The sequence below is a fragment of the Poecilia latipinna genome, unplaced genomic scaffold, assembly GCF_001443285.1.
Source record: "Poecilia latipinna isolate Pla-1442-1.1 unplaced genomic scaffold, P_latipinna-1.0 Scaffold3, whole genome shotgun sequence".
NCBI lineage: Eukaryota > Metazoa > Chordata > Actinopteri > Cyprinodontiformes > Poeciliidae > Poecilia > Poecilia latipinna.
In genome coordinates, this window is record NW_015112619.1 from 13,089 (window position 1) to 30,045 (window position 16,957).

The following is a 16,957-nucleotide window of genomic DNA, read 5'->3' on the forward strand; positions in this document are numbered from 1 at the left end:
GGTGGCGCAGAGGCGTTTAAGGTTTTCCCCCGTTCCTTCAAAATGCTTAAAAAAAAAAAAAAAAAAAAAAAAAAACTTGAAGTGAAAACTGAATAAAACAAACAAAAAAAATCCCACTTCAGATATTTAAAACAAAAGAAATTATAATTATGGATATTGACTGATATTAACTGCCAATATTTTGAAATCTTTCTCACCAATACCTGCCTACTGGGACATTTTAGAGCACTTTATGCTTTCTTCTGCTGACAAACTCTAGGGAGATACAGATTAAACTTTGTTAGCATCTTCTAATTCCACCAAAACTATGAAAATCTACTTGAGTAACCATATTATTATTATTATTATTATTATTATTATTATTATTATTATTATTATTATTATTATTATTATTATTATCATTTATTATTGTGCTTGACTGGCCAGCAAATTACCCTGACCTATAAATCTCAGACAGAATCAAGGGAGTATTGTCAAAAGAAAAATGATAGACACCAGACCTAACAATGCAGAGCAGGCTGATTTCATCCATGCTTTGCTGCACTGGTGCAGTAATTCATGGAAAGACAGCCATAACAGATACTGAATACACTTTTCAATAGTGTATTCTGCATTAAAATCTTATTCATTTATAAATAAAGCAGAAAATTATCTTGATTAGTGTTCTGATTTTAAGAGAAAATGTTTGCATCAACAGTAAACCAAAATCATTTAAATTACCAGAAATTATCCTTCCAAAAATATGACTGATTTTAAAGACTAAATATACAGGCTCCTAGTCATAGTACCTGGTTCCACGCAGAGAACTGGAACGATTTTCATGGTCCTCGAGGTCTAGTGATTGGGAAATACGCCACGCCATCTGGATTACTGTTGCAGCTCGGTTTTGCTTCTCAAAAAACTCCCGCCAGCTCCTCTAAAACAACAACAAATACAGTTTCATGTTTACTTTGTGGTCAAACTCTCCATTTGTTCTTTGATATCATCTTAGCTTAGTTTATACGTACTTATATATGCATATAAATTTAGAATTGAGGTAGGTTTGTACATTTTTTATTATGATTGTAGAGTTCCTTGCAGAAGTATTCACCCACTGCACTTTTTTTTCACATTAGAATCACAAATGTTGCTGTATTTTATTGGGATTTCATGTCACAGATTAATATGGAGTAGTGTTTAAGTATGAAGGAAACAGATACAGAGCAACATTTATTTTCTACAATAGCATCTTTTGAAATGACATATCCATGGTCCACAGTGTTATTTTTCAGCTGTCGTTTTATATCCCAATTCTTTCCACATCGTGGAAAGAATTGGGTTTTGGTTACAAAGGTTCAATTAATATGAATAATTTTGCAAGGAACTGTAAGTTGCTTAATTTTGTTCTTGCTTTTAAATGGTTCATATATGGCTTATAACGTAATAGGTGTTGTTGTTTTGTCATTTCTGTAAGAAAGCAGCTGTACCTGGATGATCATGGTGGCATCCTTCTTTTGCAGAAAGTGCAGCCTTATGAGACAGGCGCGGAACCAGCGCTGCAGGGTGACGATCCGTTGCATCACTTCTTTGTTCAGAGTGCTCTGGAGTAGCTGACGCTCCTTTTCTTTCAGAAAGACCTGAGCAGATTGAAGGCAGGAATAAGTCATGTGGAGGTGGGTCATGTTTTGGCTAAAGCTAACCCTTTGCTTTTGCGTTATTTCCAACTGATTTTTATGTGTTTCTGCACCTGAAGATACATTTTCATGATAAAACAAAAAGATTATTTCAAGACTTGATCTTGATAAGAAAATGGAAAGAAAGGAGTGTTATATACTTTAGTTTTTCCTATTTGGTAGGTGCTCTTTTCCAATCCCATCTTCTCAAATAGTTCAGTTATCTCCTGTGGGGATCCAGTCGTTCCTTTTGGAAGCAAAATCCTGAACTTCTCAACAAATTCCTGTTAACAGGGAAAATTATAGGAGAGTTCAGAAAATCATCCACCTCCATATTTAATGGTCCCTTTTGTTAATGTGTAAAAAGTCTTAGAAGTGGCTGCCCTGTTGTTAAAACTGTAAATAATTCCTTTATAGTGATTTTTTTTGAACTAGTACTTTTTGTCAATATTAAAGAATTATTGACTTAAAACAAGCTCCAGTATCTTGCTTAAAAAGTTACTTGTAAGTTAGTTTTATCTTATTTTAAGAGTACCAAGACAAAATAGATCACAAATATTTGGTGAGATATGAGGCTTTTAAAGTGCACACAAAATAAATGTAGTCGAATTAAAATATTGATTATTTTCTAAACCGTTCTGTGTTACTGCATTACATGCATTTATTCTAAGGATTTTTACACATTTTTACCAGACAGGCCAATAAATATAGAGGGTGCCGTACATAAATTTTTGTTTTAAATGAATCACCTACCTTAAATGTGTATTTAGCTTTGTAGCTTGACTTCTGCATGTGAATCATTTGCAGTATGCCAGTGTACTTGATTTGATTTAGCACCACTTCATCATCAAAGTGCAGCTGTTTCTATAATATCAAGACAAGATGCTCAGTCATCATCTGTCCTTATAACAAAAAAGAAAAAATCTGCAGTACGCGGTTGAAAATTAACATATGTTGTCACCTTTTCAGCATTAGAGCGAAGACAGAAAATGAAGAAAGGCTCTGCTTTCTCTAACGTCTCAATCAGTTTTCCCAATGAGGTCTGTGAGATAAATACATGCAGAGAGCAAACATGGCTTTAGGTCTCAAACTATAGAAATGAGTAAAAACATCCAGCAAGGTTTTGGCTATCATCATATTTAGTAATACTACTAAAAAACCTGAAACTGAGCGCCAACTGTGGGTGGATCTGCTCGCCGGATAGGGTGGAAGACAGATTTGCTCGTTATGTCGTGCTTCATCAGACCAACGATGTGATGGAGTGAACTCAAATTCATGAGGTTCTGGTTGACGAAAGACAAAATAAGATAATGAGGATAAACACAAGAGGAGCTCTGGATGTTTACATGTGAAGTAAGGTGCAGACGTTGATCTTATTCACACTTTTAAACCACAGAGTCCAATGATGTAAATATATTTTATTGAGACTTTATCTAACAGAACAACACCAAGCAGCATAACTGTGAAGTGGGATGAAATTGAAACTGGGTTTTCTTTTTTTTAATTTTGCAAAAATATATAAATGAAAAATATCTTCTATTTGCATTTATCTCCACTGATTTCAGCTTTCAGCTGAATGACAATTGGAAGTTTTTGGGTACATTTTGAAAGTATGTACCTAATATAAATAGCTCAAATTCACTTAGACTGAATGGAGATTGGCTAACAACAATTCTGTTTCCATCCCGCAGAAAGGGATTCCACAACATTATTCTGTCATGACGTGCCGTTTTAGTATTGCACAAAACAGATTAGGCCAACAAGGTATTTTATAATAGGACAGATTATTATAATTCATCACTTCTTATTTCTGCATTATGGATTTCTGCAGCTCCTCCAAAAAAAGGCTCTTTTAAGTGACTGATAAGTGTCGCTTTATGTGTTTGTCAACTTAAACATCCAAAGATATAGCATGAAGTTAGTGGCTAAATATTAAAAATGTGTTTAATTGATTTGAATTATTTTGCAAAGCACTACAGAATAAAGATTTCATATTAGTTTGGCTACTTTTTACCTTTGGAATGATCTGCTTTTGTCGACTACCTCTATTTTTCCTGCAGAAAAAATATGGAAATATTAGGTTAAAACATTCAGACAAACATTTTCTGAGTTGTGAAACTAACAACATATTGTCTATTCACTTTTTCTCTTCATAATTGACAAAGATGTCCTCAAACATATTGAGTGATTGTTCATCAGAGTGATCAAAGGAGAAATCCAGAGTATTGCTGGTGTGGGAAGAAACAAGAGAAAAGTCATTACTTTAGGTCAAAGTATATCCACCATAATTATTATAAGTAGTAATAATTACCCAGTCAGTCTGTCCAGATAACTGCTGCGCCTTTTTAAGGCTGAGATTGGCGTGCGGATTGGCGTGCGTGGGGTTTGTTTTCCAGTAGCTAAGATGAAAATTGAACAATCATTTAAATTATTTTACACAAAATGCAAGTTATGCAAAGCACATACTAATTGAGTCACTTGGAAAATTCAGTACAGCCCTACAAACGATAAAAAGACTCCTTACTCCATTCAGTCCGCTGCTTTAGGAGTTTTTTTAAGACTGAGACGATGCGAATGGTCGCTCGGAGGATGCTCCATCTGAACAAAGCTTCAGGGTTGGTTGCAACCAAGTGATGCAGGAAGGAGCGCTTGCTGCTTCGCAGAAGAGACACGACTTCAGGACGCATGAACTCCGTGTTTTTCTTTTTGAAATCCTAAAAACACCACCATAAAAATGTACAGTTAAAATCTGAAGTTTACATGCACTGTGTGCAGCAGTCACAAAGGAAAACTGAACTTTTATTGTTTTAGATTTGTTAGGGTTACCAAAATTATTAACATTCTCGAATATTGGAAGATTTTTTTATGTTAACTTTCTCTTGACTTTCAGTAAAAAGAATTACAGTGAACTTCTCTGTATTCACGGTTCAGTTTTTGCGCTTTGTAACTCCAAATTAATTGTGAAAAATCCATCTATTTGCTGATTTTGTTTTTTTTACAGAGCATAAAATATATTTTTAAAAATGTAGCTTATAAAACTGATTTAGCTTAGCCCAATCCTGATGGCTGAAGTTTGCAAAGCAGCCAATCCGAAAGCTCCATTTATTTTCCTTAGCGCTGATTGGCTGAAACCTGGTTACACTGCTCTTGGCACTTGGTGGTTACCAGAGTAACCAGTAACTGACAGCTCCTTCCCCTTTTTCTGTTGCTGTAACTGATATGTATTAAGAACAGCTCTGTGTTTTCTTTACAAGTACTGTATTTAACATAAATTTTAGACAAATTTAATAATATACAGTGTTTCATGAGTAATTTTGCTATATTTTGTATATGACTTTGACTGTTGTCATTATTAATGTTATCCGTTTAATTTGCTAACTGCTGCTAACTGCTATTAACTGCTACCAAATGAACATTGGGAGCTACTGCTTTGTAGTTTGTTTAGGGTTATTTATTATATTTTATTTAATGTATAGGGGCAGAAGCTGCTGGACTGATGTTAATCACCAACTTGATTGTTTTATTTTTGTTAGAATAAATACCATGAACCTGAATGTGTCTGTCGTAAAGTCAACTTGAAACGAACACAGAAGGGTTACATGTGTTGTTTAACAACCAGTGGCTTTATCTGGAATTTTCTGGATCTTTTACTACACCAACTTCCTGTTGCTGAATGACAAGATTTTATCTTAACTGGAATGTAAAAATGTTTGCATTGGGGGAGTTTTACCTTTATGTGATATTTAACTTTCCCAGCGTAGTGTTCAATGGTAAAAGTGTCCTGCTTGAAGGGAGAGAACCCAAAGCGAGGGTTGCTCTGATGGTGCTGTTTAAACTTCTCCAGCAGGGTTTCATCAGGGGTCAGACGGAACCTGAGAGACGGAAATGAAAGGAAAATAGTCACCATTACCTATACTATATCTGAGAAAGCGAGTAAGGCCAAAGAAATGAATAAAACCGCAACAGAAAACATCAGTCAAACAGATTTCTGAGTCATGCTTGAAATTAAAGTTAAACCCAGACCTGAATATTTAAAAAACTGGATTACCAAGTCCTGCTGTGACCTGCTGTTGCTAAGACTTTAAGCTTCCTAAGCCTTTGAATTTTGTTTCGATAAGTACCCTGCGGCCATATTTAAGAGTATAAAATGTGACTCAACAGTTTTAAACTGAACTGGTTAAAAGTGGTCCTTTACTGCATTTTAGATTTCAACTTAATTTTGCTCAACCAACAAGTTTTAATGTAGTATAAAATGAGATATCCAAGAAGAAAAAAATTTAAAAGGCTACTTTTAGATGCTCTTATATAAATGTATATCTTTGCTAAATGATTAATGGAAAAACTTTATTACAGTCAAACATTTTTCATAACTTTTAACAACCATTTTGCATGTTTCAAGTCTTAGGACTCCTAAACATTAACATGACTTCCAGTCAAAAGAACAATGTTGGTAAAACTAAATTATTAATTTCAACCTAAATTTTCCAGGGGTATGTATAACTTTGGGATGAACTGGGTCTCTATTCGCAACGTTTCACATGCAAATCGAAAACCCAAGAATCATTGTTGTATTTCTATGAAGCCTAGTGCGATAATAATCTGAAAGGAAAAAAAATCTCTGTATTTTACACATTTAAACACAAAAACAACACAATGTTTTGCATTGCTTCACATGCAAAGCAGCTGCTTTTGTGTTCCCGCTGACTTTCAAAACTAGCAGAGATTGATGTTTATGAGCAAATCCCTTCACATTTCAACATTTTATTCCATAAAGCATATTTCTCCCCATCTCCAAATTGTTAAATAGTGGTTTCTAATGTAAAATTTCACCTACTTGCTCTCCTTGTTCAACAAGTGGAGGAGTCCTACTGATGTGTCACTGATCAGCTGGATGCAGTCACTGTTGTCAATAAAGTTGATGTTTTCCCAGGTTATGCCTTCTGACACATAGACCTCCTAAAAGTTAATAAAATATCAGACAAATAATCACAAACCTCCCACAAAATTAATGTAAATCAACTTTTTAAAAAAGTAAGTGCAGAAGCAGGAGAAACGTGAATGTTATATTGTGTTGATATAAAAATAATAATAGGAAAACAAAGACCAACCTGCTCAAGCTTAAAGATGTTCTGGTTGATGTAAAACTGCTGCTTCTCAGTGGCGTAGTTGATGCATAGCTGCTCAAAACTGTTTCTCTGGAGGTTCTCAAACCCAAACATGTCCAGGACACCAATGGACAAACACTAAAAACACAACAGAAGCTCTTAAAATAACAGAATATGAGATCGTTTTGATAATCTTCATATCATCTACAAACATTTACTGAAAGATCGGAGAGCTATAGATCAAGATTTAACTTGACTCACAGAGACGGACTCCTCCAGGTCCCGTCTGTTGAGCATTGCGTGGTTAATGTGAAGGATGATCCAGTCAAACAGAGCGCTGTATAAACTCTTCGCCATGGAGTCACGAGCTGACACGGCCTAGAAATGAAACAAGGAAAATTAAACGTATGGCAACACCATAAAACCGAAATGATAAATGGACATAGCAGTTTAACTCCAGGTAATAAAGGATCTTCCTAAATTCAAAGTAATTACCTCTTGTCGTGTGTAGTATGAAACCACAGTGGAGGCCGCAGTCACTACCTTCTTCTTGGTTAAAGTCGTCACCAGCTGCTCCTTTTTCACCTGCAGATGAAACGAAACAGAGATAACACAGATTACCTTATCTTATTTCTAAATGTCTGAATTTATAAAAATTAAACAGTTTTGCTTCATCAGTGCAATGTTAACCTGCTGCCACCCTGTTTCAGACAATGTAGGTCCAAACTTCACACATTTTTACCACTATATATTTTGCGGTACCGTTGTGATAATGATAAAAAAAGATGAATATAAACTATTAATTACTTCTTTTGACACAAAATTCATACACAAACGCAAATACTGAAACATTCCCAATGAAATGAAATTCTTTAGGATACCACTTACTAAAAGAAGTGTGATTTATATCACTGAACTGCACAATTTTTCCGATTTACTGATGCTCTCATGGACCAAATGGTGGTGAAAATAGAAAAAAAAATTGCATTTCCAATAATAATGTCAGTTCTTCGTCGTTAATTGAAATGTATCAAGACGACAATAAATGAAAATTCTTCTAAGAAATTATTCCCGATGAATGATAAATACCCAACCTGAGTCCAAACATGAAGAACCGATGAGCATTTAAGTGAAAAATCATTTTCTGTCACTTCTATCAACTATAGTCATCATTCTGAAGTGTTTCTCTCCAGCATGTTAACTACTGGGATGGATGGGAAAAATGTTAACTACTGGGATGGAGGGGAAAATGCCCAGCTAAGACAATATTCCAGTAAACACAATAAAGAGTTATTTATTTTTATCTGTGTATTTTTCCGTCTGATCTTCCTGGGGTTTGAAGTGGTCAAATAATTATGAACAAACTTGATAAAAAAAATAGGTCAAGCTCCCTTTCTGTGTCTGCTACCCCAAGAATTTGGCATGCTGAGGTGAGTGAATCTTCATCGGCGTAAACAGAGCTCTTGCACAGTGCACAATGAGGTTAAGTAAGTCTATTTTTGGGTCGTTGCTGCTACATTGGACCCAGCAGAGGAGGCATATTTTTGAGTTTATATTGCATCCTTGAATTTTGATGAAAATCTAAACACCCAAAAAAATATTCTAAAATAAGTGGCAGCCCAGCTTAGCTTGTGAACTAATTAAATTGAGTTTGCAGATTTATCGTATGTATCCATAATAAACTCCTGAGTATAATGTGATCAGTATTACCATAAGTAGGTGTGACAGTGAAGATAAAACCTCTGCAGGTCCGGCCTCCAGGACTTCAGTATCCTTTGACTGACTGAACGTCACATTTCCCAAGAGCAGGATGGCGGAGACCACAGATAAAATGCTTGCAAAGCAAAAACAGAAAAACAAGATTTTAAGTCATTTTAGAGTGGAAATAACACAAACATGTTGAATGACCGTCAGCTGTGTGTCGGTTGTCCTTATCAAGGTGTAATGTTTTTAAGATTTTTTATGAGTTAACAGAAACTTCTAGAGTGACTCAAGTTTTTCCCTAGCAGTTTATCTCGAATGTAGCCCTGAAAGTCGTCCTTTCTGCGTCATTCTGAGCTCATCACAGTTCATCGTTTACAATCTAAAACTTCTTCTCTTCATCCTAATAATGAAAACAGATGAATTCATCACAGCAGATTTTTTTAAATATCCTGAGTGTGACAGTCTTTTGAAAGCCAGACTCTGTATAAATGTTTGTAAAACTTGACCTAATTTCATGATCAATTAATTAATTTATCAAATGATAATACAAATCTGACACTGACTTTTCAGCTCCCCCTCACTGACAATAAGACAAATTTTTCACTTCACTTTATTCAGTTTAACTTAATTTGTTTGAGACCTCATTTAGGACCAACTAACTATTGAAGAACTATTTAGTTCATAAAACATCAGTTTATTTAAGTACAAATCTCCAAACTTACTGCAGGACTCAACTTTTCAGTCCAGTAGGAACCATGATGGCCTCTAGTGGTGTAAAAACTCAGAGCAATCTGTAGTCGTTCTTATTTATTTATTTTTTGTATTATTGTATTTTATCTTTCTCTTTTCATAAACTTATTTTATTATCTGTTTTTTTAAGTGCTAAATAAATAGATTTGACATTGATATTATCTGAGCTTAACCAGATAATAAGGATTCAACAAATAAATGTTAAATGCATTATTCAAACCTAATATATGACAACATCTATTCGGGAACACATAACCACTGCTGATTAATAAAAAATGTAATATTTAATCTTCCACCTCCATGTTGCTGTGTGTGAATATTCACCAGGAAATCGAACCTGAACACGTAACAAACTATGCAGCTGATGCACGTTGTGTCCTGAGGCATTCTGGGGCGCTGGCTGGAATATGTGCTCTGCCGCTCGACAAGCTCAGACATGCAGCCGACACCAGTATAGAAAGCAGAAACTACTCAATAGAGCTCAGTTTCAATTACACTTCGCTTGGCAAACAGGTGTACACTTTAAATGAGACGTGATAAAACTATGAAACAGCATGAGTTTGAGTGTTACTGCAAAAATCAATGCATTTTTCTAGTTGTTTTCTTAAAAAACACCAAAGCAAAACATTTCTGTTTTCAAAGACGACTTTAAAAACTAAATTTGAAGCGTTCCATCTCATCTTGATAGGCTTCTTTGTCAGAACTGTGGGAAGCTTTGCTAAAGCTTGTGGGATTTCAGATATGTAATGTGATTATAACCACATGTACCATTTTTTAGTGGCGGTCAAAAAGCCAACCATCTCCATAGCTTGTTGAAGTCTTTTGTATTCCTGTTTTGGATCGTCCTCCTCGTTTAAATTAAATTCCCCCTGCAGAAAAAGTGCAAAAAGAAAAAAAAAATCAGAAACATTGCGTGCATGCATAGTTCAGTACATATAAAAGTAAATGAAATAAGGTGTAGTTGTTTATTTTTGTTTATATCTATTTATTAATTATCAACATAACTGGGGAACAACATACACTTGCATAGAGAAATCTGGAGGAAAATATTTAGCTAAATGAACTTTTTCTTCCCAAAAGGTTTCAGTTGAAGATAAAATAATCTTATTAGTAATTTTTAAAAAAATTTTCAGATATTCTGTGCAACTTTTAAAGTAAAAAAAACAGGAAGAAGATTCAATCAGCAACTTTATTACCCCTACAAACAAGGCAACATTTTATACCTGTCATGTTAAGATGTATTGTCAGTAAATAAAGTTTTATGAATAGTTATCAGTCATAAGAATATAAAACACTAAATAAACTAAACTGAATATACTTGACACAATCCAGTGTCAAGTATTTAGATATTAATGCCACACTTTTCAGATTTTTATTTACAAACAAAAATTAAAACAATTTAAACTCATGTATGAAATGCTTCCATTTAGTTTTGATTTATCACATACACCAATAAAGTGCATAGATTTTGGTGGATGTGAAATTCCTCAACAAAAATAAATAATTTTGCAATTCACCTTATGAAAGAGGAACACATGTTTTGGACTTTCAGAAATGTGTTAAGCCAGTGGTTCCCAAACTTTTTCTCCTGGGCCCCCCTATGGCTTACTGTCTGGTTGAATGATGTGTGTGAGCAAAGAGGGGGGTCTGGGTTGGATTCTTAGAGACTCCCTGTTATACTCAGCCTCGGCTCCAGACGAACAAGGGGGGCGATCAACTTTTTTGGGGACAAAATGAGTCGTAGCTGAACATAGACAACAACACCAGTAGCCTACAAACTACTTGTTAACAATCTTAAGGTGCTGTATTGATATTAGCTAGCTAGTCATCTTTTAGCTAACTTTACCTGCATCCAACAGCTTTACTCAACAGTCGGTTAGTTTGGAGGGAAAAACTGTGAAAAGTTCTTTGCGTTTTGCTGGTTTGCTGCCGTGATTCTAACACAAACCTACGTAGCTCCGCCCAGCAGCAGGTCTCCTTCACAGGTGGAAACCCAGCGCGAGCGTCGTAGCGCTCATGTTGCGTTTAAAGGTGGCTCGGAAAAACAGGTTACGACATGTTAACAACGGATTAAACAGTTTTAACTACTGATAAAAGTGACAGAGGACACAGATATGGGAAGTGCGGAAGCCCCTATTGTATCAAATTGACAGAGGAATAACAGAGAGTTGGCCATTCTAAGGTAAAAACCCAGCGCATACAGTGTTCATGTTTTGTTTTTTTTTTCATCCAGATGGCTTCCCGCGCCCCCTCTGCAATGGTACGGCGCCCCCCTTAGGGGGCGCGCCCCACAGTTTGGGAACCTCTGTGTTAAGCTAAATCCTTCATCTACGACTGAAGAGGAAATATGAGTAGACTGAGCTTAATTATATTTCGATTTTACTCAATTTTAGTGTTAATTTGCAGCCTTTCAGTCATTATGAGAAATGTATTGACCAAGTGGGCTGGTCTAATGACAGACAGAGCAGAGGCTTCATCATTGTGTCTTATTTCAGCTCGTCACTTCCTCTTTCTCTGCAGCAGGAAAGCGTGTGGATCACAGGTACCTGGTTGAGATAAACATAATCCTGCGGCTTCAGTAGATGAAATTCTTCCTGCTCGTCTTTAGACGCGCCCATCAGCAAACAGTAGAAAACATGGAAGTTCCTGAGGATCAGACGCCGCAAACATTTTTTTTACTTTCATCATTTACATTAGCAGTAAACGTAGTGGTTTCATTTAGATATCAATGTTATGCAGATATGACAAGAAATTTATCACATACATGATATTTGGATCATAATCTGAGTTGATTATTTGAAGATTTAATATTTTTTACCTTTCATTTTTAGCTCTAGACACCAGGCGGTTCTTTTCCAGCAGAAACTTCTCAATAAATGCTCTGTAAGTTATGCACAAAAAGAGAAATAAAGTGATCCACTGAGAAATGATGTAAAATCCGCCATTTTCGCTACAAAAACTGGTCTAGTTTCTAGTGCAAATATCTTAGTACACTTGAAGTAAGACAAAACTTATTTTTCAGGAAGATAAAAGTGATTGTTTTTGCTAATGATTTCCCATGTTACAAGTGAAATAATCTGCCAGTTGAACTAGTATTTTTCATCAATATTTAGGAATTATTGACAAACTCATATCTTGCTGAGAAGTTTCCTTTACTAAGATATTTGCACTAGAAGCTGGACCAAAATAGTCAGCAGGATTTTGTATTTTTGCAGTGTTTATAAAGAAGCACATGATGTTTTACCCTCTGATGACGCCATTTTCCAGGTAGATGAGCTGGATGAATTTCCCAAAGCGGCTGCAGTTGTTATTTTCTGCTGTCTGTGCATTGCCAAATGCCTGCAGAAACACATGAAACACAGCTTAAAATAAACAGAACATAGCTTAAGAACCTTTCATGTACATAAACAGGGTAAATGTTTGCTGCATGTGAGTTAAAATTGGTTAAATTTTGCATATGTATGTATGGAAGTGCTTCATTTGCAACCTTATAAAAACAAATATAGTCTGAATTTGAATAATTCAGTTTTTGAGAACATTTTCTGGAAATGAAGGTGCAGTACATGAATTTTAAACTCTATTATTTCTAGTCGCATTTACAACTATGAACAGTCGCCTGGTCTTTACCAGGTTATAATTTGATTAAGGTCCAACTTCTAGAGGACAGACTGTTCACATTGTGATTATTAAACAGAAAACCAAATCAAAATGGATTGGTTGTATACAAAACTAACCACACCCTCTGTTTTAATAGCTTAACAGGTGGAAAATTATTGGGTCCTGTAAAGCCGGTGCTTAGTTAAACCTGTTAATTGTTTCCCTTAATTAGCAGCACCTGCTATCAGGCTGCTGCAGAAGCTCGAGATTGAGGTTTGCTGGAGCAGGAAAACATTTCAAACATGCAGAATAAATCATAAATCAACTATGTTTGTAAAGCACATTTCAGCAACAAGGCAGTTCAAAGTGCTTTACATCATAAAACACAAAAAAAATCAACAACTGAAACATTATTTTCCAAGTGCCGTTATCATCACACATCAGAATGTTGGTTAATGTTTCATTAATTATGGTACAAAAGCAACTCTAGACGTACAGATCTAAAGGAACTCAGTGTTTCGGCTGTTTTACAGTTTTCTGAACTGCGGCGTATGACAGTTTTACATCAGTCTGTTCTTTACAAAGATGCAAAAGTTTTCAGTGGATTTGTTTTTGCACAGTCCTATGGAGGGTTGTCTGGACTTTAACTGAGCCATGAATCTAAATTGATTATTTTTCTTTTGTAGGTTTGCTGCTGTCATTCAGATATGCTCACATTTGACTCAAGAAAACTTCTTTACTGACTCAATAGCTGCACTACAAACCCAAATCATTTTTAAAAGCCAGCGTGAAGCTTTTAGGATGAGCTTATTTCATTACCAACTGCTGGAAAGATTAAAAACGGTCTTAAATGCTTTTCAATTGTAAAAAATATTTTCCAGTGTTGAATGATTGACTTCTGTTTGTAAAACTCTTCTTCTGATAAAACTCGACTTTCTCAGAGGTGATGACACTTGTTGATGATGAGAAGGTTATATTTGACTAGCAGCATCACTTTTAGAGTAAGTAAAGCTGTACTTTGTTTTTGAATCTATTTTTAAAAAATGATGACACAAATCTGTGGTGTGTTTTTGTACACTTGTGGCAAATCTAAAAAAAAAACCCTTGGTAAAAACACTTTCATTTCCTGTTGAGTAAAACTGATAAAACGGCAAACTTTGTTTTTCTCTCACTTCAAAACTCAAATCTTTTCTATGATATACTTGTTTTCCCCCTCATAAATGGTTCTGTCCAGTTTTTTACTCCACACAAAATCAGAGCTTTATTTTCTAACAATCTTAATCTGATGTCCAATCCTTTTGTTTAATTAAAAAACATTAGCAACCTAAATAAATGCTAGATAATTTTCTACAAGTCTAAACAACAGGCAGAAGCAAAATCTAAAAACAACTGATGAAATGATAAAGGAAACTCAAGGCATTGAAGAATATTTTATCTCCTTTTTCATATTTAGTCTCATTACAACAACGACTTTATCATCATTTACGCACCACTTTCAATCTCAATTAAACAACTTTCAGCTTTCTGCTTGGGTTCTAATCTGACAAAATGTGACAAAGGTCAATGGGTATGAATACTTTTGTAAGGCAAAACTGACCCCACAAACACAAAACTAAACAAAATAATTAAATAAAGCAAGTATCAGCTGCTGTCACACTTTTTTTCTCTTTCTTTCTAAGATTTGATCTTCAAACACAAACCCAAACTGTGTTTGCATCAGACTGCTGACCTTCATTCCAGCGCTTCACAGTTTCTGTTCCAACAAGCCGGAGAAACGTGTCTGCAGACACCGAGCCAGCAGCGATGATCACAGCGTTAAATCAATGTTCCCACCTACAGCACAGCTGTAAATACAGCCGAGGGGATTTGTCTCATGCATTTATGATGTAATTTAACTAAATATTATTCAAATAAATGTGAAAGTTTGGGACACAGTAGAAAGACGTGCAGAGAAGGGGGTAAACTCAAGGTCTGGGAGCCAAATCTGGCCCACAGTAGCTTTTTATGTGGCCGTCAGTTCTTCCAGTTGTTGAAAATTCATGCAAAAATCAACAGATTCCCACATTTTTTCTCGCTAATGCTTAGTTTATTGGAAAGTTTCAGCAAAAATGTTCAAACCTACTGAGTTTAAGTGATGCCATCTTCCACCTGCAGGTGGCAGTATTTCTTACTTCTTCTATACTCTGGTGCCTCAAACTTTGTCAAATTATACCTTATAGTCATGTGAAGAGTAACAAAAAGTCACATTTAGCGTCATACCTTGCAAATATTTTTGAATCAGCTTCACAAAATCAGTGATTTTGATTTCAAAGAATCAGAAACAACAAAATCCTGGAGAATGATCAATGTGACAAGATGTTCAGTATTATTTAATTTTAAGAAGTACTTATTGAATTCAGAGGCAGCTATTTATTAATATTTTTAATGGTTTGTTAATAGGTTTTATCAATATATCTGGTGCAACTGGCCCTTAAAAGCAGAACGGTTGAGAAAAAACAGTAAAACCTTGAATTGAGAAAAGGCTGTGTGATTTTAGGAAAAAATGTGACAACGGCAGAGACAGTTGTGATGACAATTTGACTTGCAATTACACAAATATTTGATGAAACATTGTTTCTGCTTTTAATTCAACACAACTACAGTGGTAGTAACCTGCCAGGTACTGGAAAAAAAATGTAATTCATAATTTCAATTAATTTTAATTAAAAAGTTGCATCTGGACACATCTCCTGCGTTTGCAGAAAGATCCAGCCTGGTTTCCTCTCGCATATTAATGCCCTTAAAAACACATTTTCTGCTGCACTAAACAACAAATATCACTAATTGCATTAATAGCACAGGGACCCTAAACGGATGGTAATCTAGATGTTTCCAACAAAAACTGCAGCAGCAGCAGCAGAAGACCCACTGAAGTATTTACTGTTCTGCTGAACCGAAAACCATTTTAAAATCTGACTCTGCTGTCTGTGAAATATGATTATTCTGTTTCCAAAACGAGATTAATTAGTAAGGTGCAGGAGGAAATCCCATTATTAATAATCTACAATCTCACGTTGGTTGATTTAAGGACTGTTTGACAAAAGCAAGAGCTGGACAGTCTTTAAAAAAAGTACGAAGAGAGAAGGGAGTTGATTTATTCTTGATTATATGGGTTCGCCAGCAGACCTGGCTAAGCCAGTTCAGACATGTTTCTGTTTCTCTTCTCGCTTCGGTGTTCCCTCAAAGACAACGCCCTGCAAATTCCCCCTGTGCAGCTTCACAAACGCAAAACTAAAGCATAAATTCACCCAGTTATCACATACAAACACCCGCTTTGTTTAGTCCAGGTAGAAAATCGACTTAATTATCGATTTATAACGTTTTCAATGGGGAAAGAAGATGGGAAGGAGTGGCAGGTATCCATCAACAGGAAGAAAAAAAAGAGTGATGGCAAGATAACGTGGAAACAACAACAAGAAAGTATGAAGTTTAGGTTTCAGACAAATGGGAACTTGTTCTGCAGACTGACTCACACATGCAAAGGAAATCCCAAGATGTTAAAAAAGGAGCAAGAATGCAGAAGCATAGCACTGTTTTAACTTTTTTTATGAAAAACAATCATCTCAGGGATTACTTTTCACTCATGAAACATCGTAAAAGCTAAATTAATTCCTCTAAGCTTTAAGGAGAAGCTCTGGGAACAAGTGGAACAAATCTTAAACGCTGGGTTTTTACAAGTCGAATCGTGCAGAACTTGTTTTTGGAGAGAGAATCCATGTTTTGTCCCCGTGTAAAGATAGCTGGGCCCTTTGGGAAGGAGGAAGTGTGCAATCTGCAACCATATCAGCCTTTTCTGTGGCATCTGCTCAGATGGAAAGATAAAGCACAAAAATCTGAGGGGGCGAATTTCTGGTATTTCCACACCTACTACTAGAACAAATAAGTGAAGAGTCAAAGCAGCAACATGAATGAAACTGTTACTACAGCAACTCCGCTAGTTTGTTCCCCAATACCGCAGTTTAAATGAAGTGAAACCAACTGGTGCCTCACTTTCAACATGTGGATCCATTCTCAGGCCACAAGCGTCACTAAAAAATGAGATTTTCCTTCAATTAAACCAAAATAAAGTCATATTTCGTCATGCATGCCATTTAAGAATGCAAGTATTTC

The 16,957-nt window shown here is 35.5% G+C and overlaps 1 protein-coding gene across 4 annotated transcripts in view; it reads right to left on the reverse strand.

The window, feature by feature from the left end:
- The window catches only part of LOC106954994 (unconventional myosin-IXb-like), a 38,767-nt gene that overhangs the window by 13,027 nt on the left and 8,783 nt on the right, over nt 1-16,957 (reverse strand). For all 4 annotated transcript variants that reach the window (XM_015045015.1, XM_015044931.1, XM_015045083.1 and 1 more), the window contains exons 3-22: nt 12,456-12,550; nt 12,030-12,092; nt 11,758-11,857; nt 9,980-10,080; nt 8,468-8,591; nt 7,253-7,342; nt 7,019-7,135; nt 6,761-6,895; nt 6,487-6,608; nt 5,383-5,524; nt 4,177-4,366; nt 3,964-4,051; nt 3,794-3,880; nt 3,667-3,706; nt 2,813-2,935; nt 2,614-2,694; nt 2,406-2,516; nt 1,814-1,936; nt 1,467-1,616; nt 789-916 (exon numbers count right to left, since the gene is read on the reverse strand). In XM_015045015.1, coding sequence (XP_014900501.1) covers nt 789-916; nt 1,467-1,616; nt 1,814-1,936; nt 2,406-2,516; nt 2,614-2,694; nt 2,813-2,935; nt 3,667-3,706; nt 3,794-3,880; nt 3,964-4,051; nt 4,177-4,366; nt 5,383-5,524; nt 6,487-6,608; nt 6,761-6,895; nt 7,019-7,135; nt 7,253-7,342; nt 8,468-8,591; nt 9,980-10,080; nt 11,758-11,857; nt 12,030-12,092; nt 12,456-12,550 — 2,210 coding nt within the window. The remainder of the gene's footprint in view (nt 1-788; nt 917-1,466; nt 1,617-1,813; nt 1,937-2,405; nt 2,517-2,613; nt 2,695-2,812; nt 2,936-3,666; nt 3,707-3,793; nt 3,881-3,963; nt 4,052-4,176; nt 4,367-5,382; nt 5,525-6,486; nt 6,609-6,760; nt 6,896-7,018; nt 7,136-7,252; nt 7,343-8,467; nt 8,592-9,979; nt 10,081-11,757; nt 11,858-12,029; nt 12,093-12,455; nt 12,551-16,957) is intronic.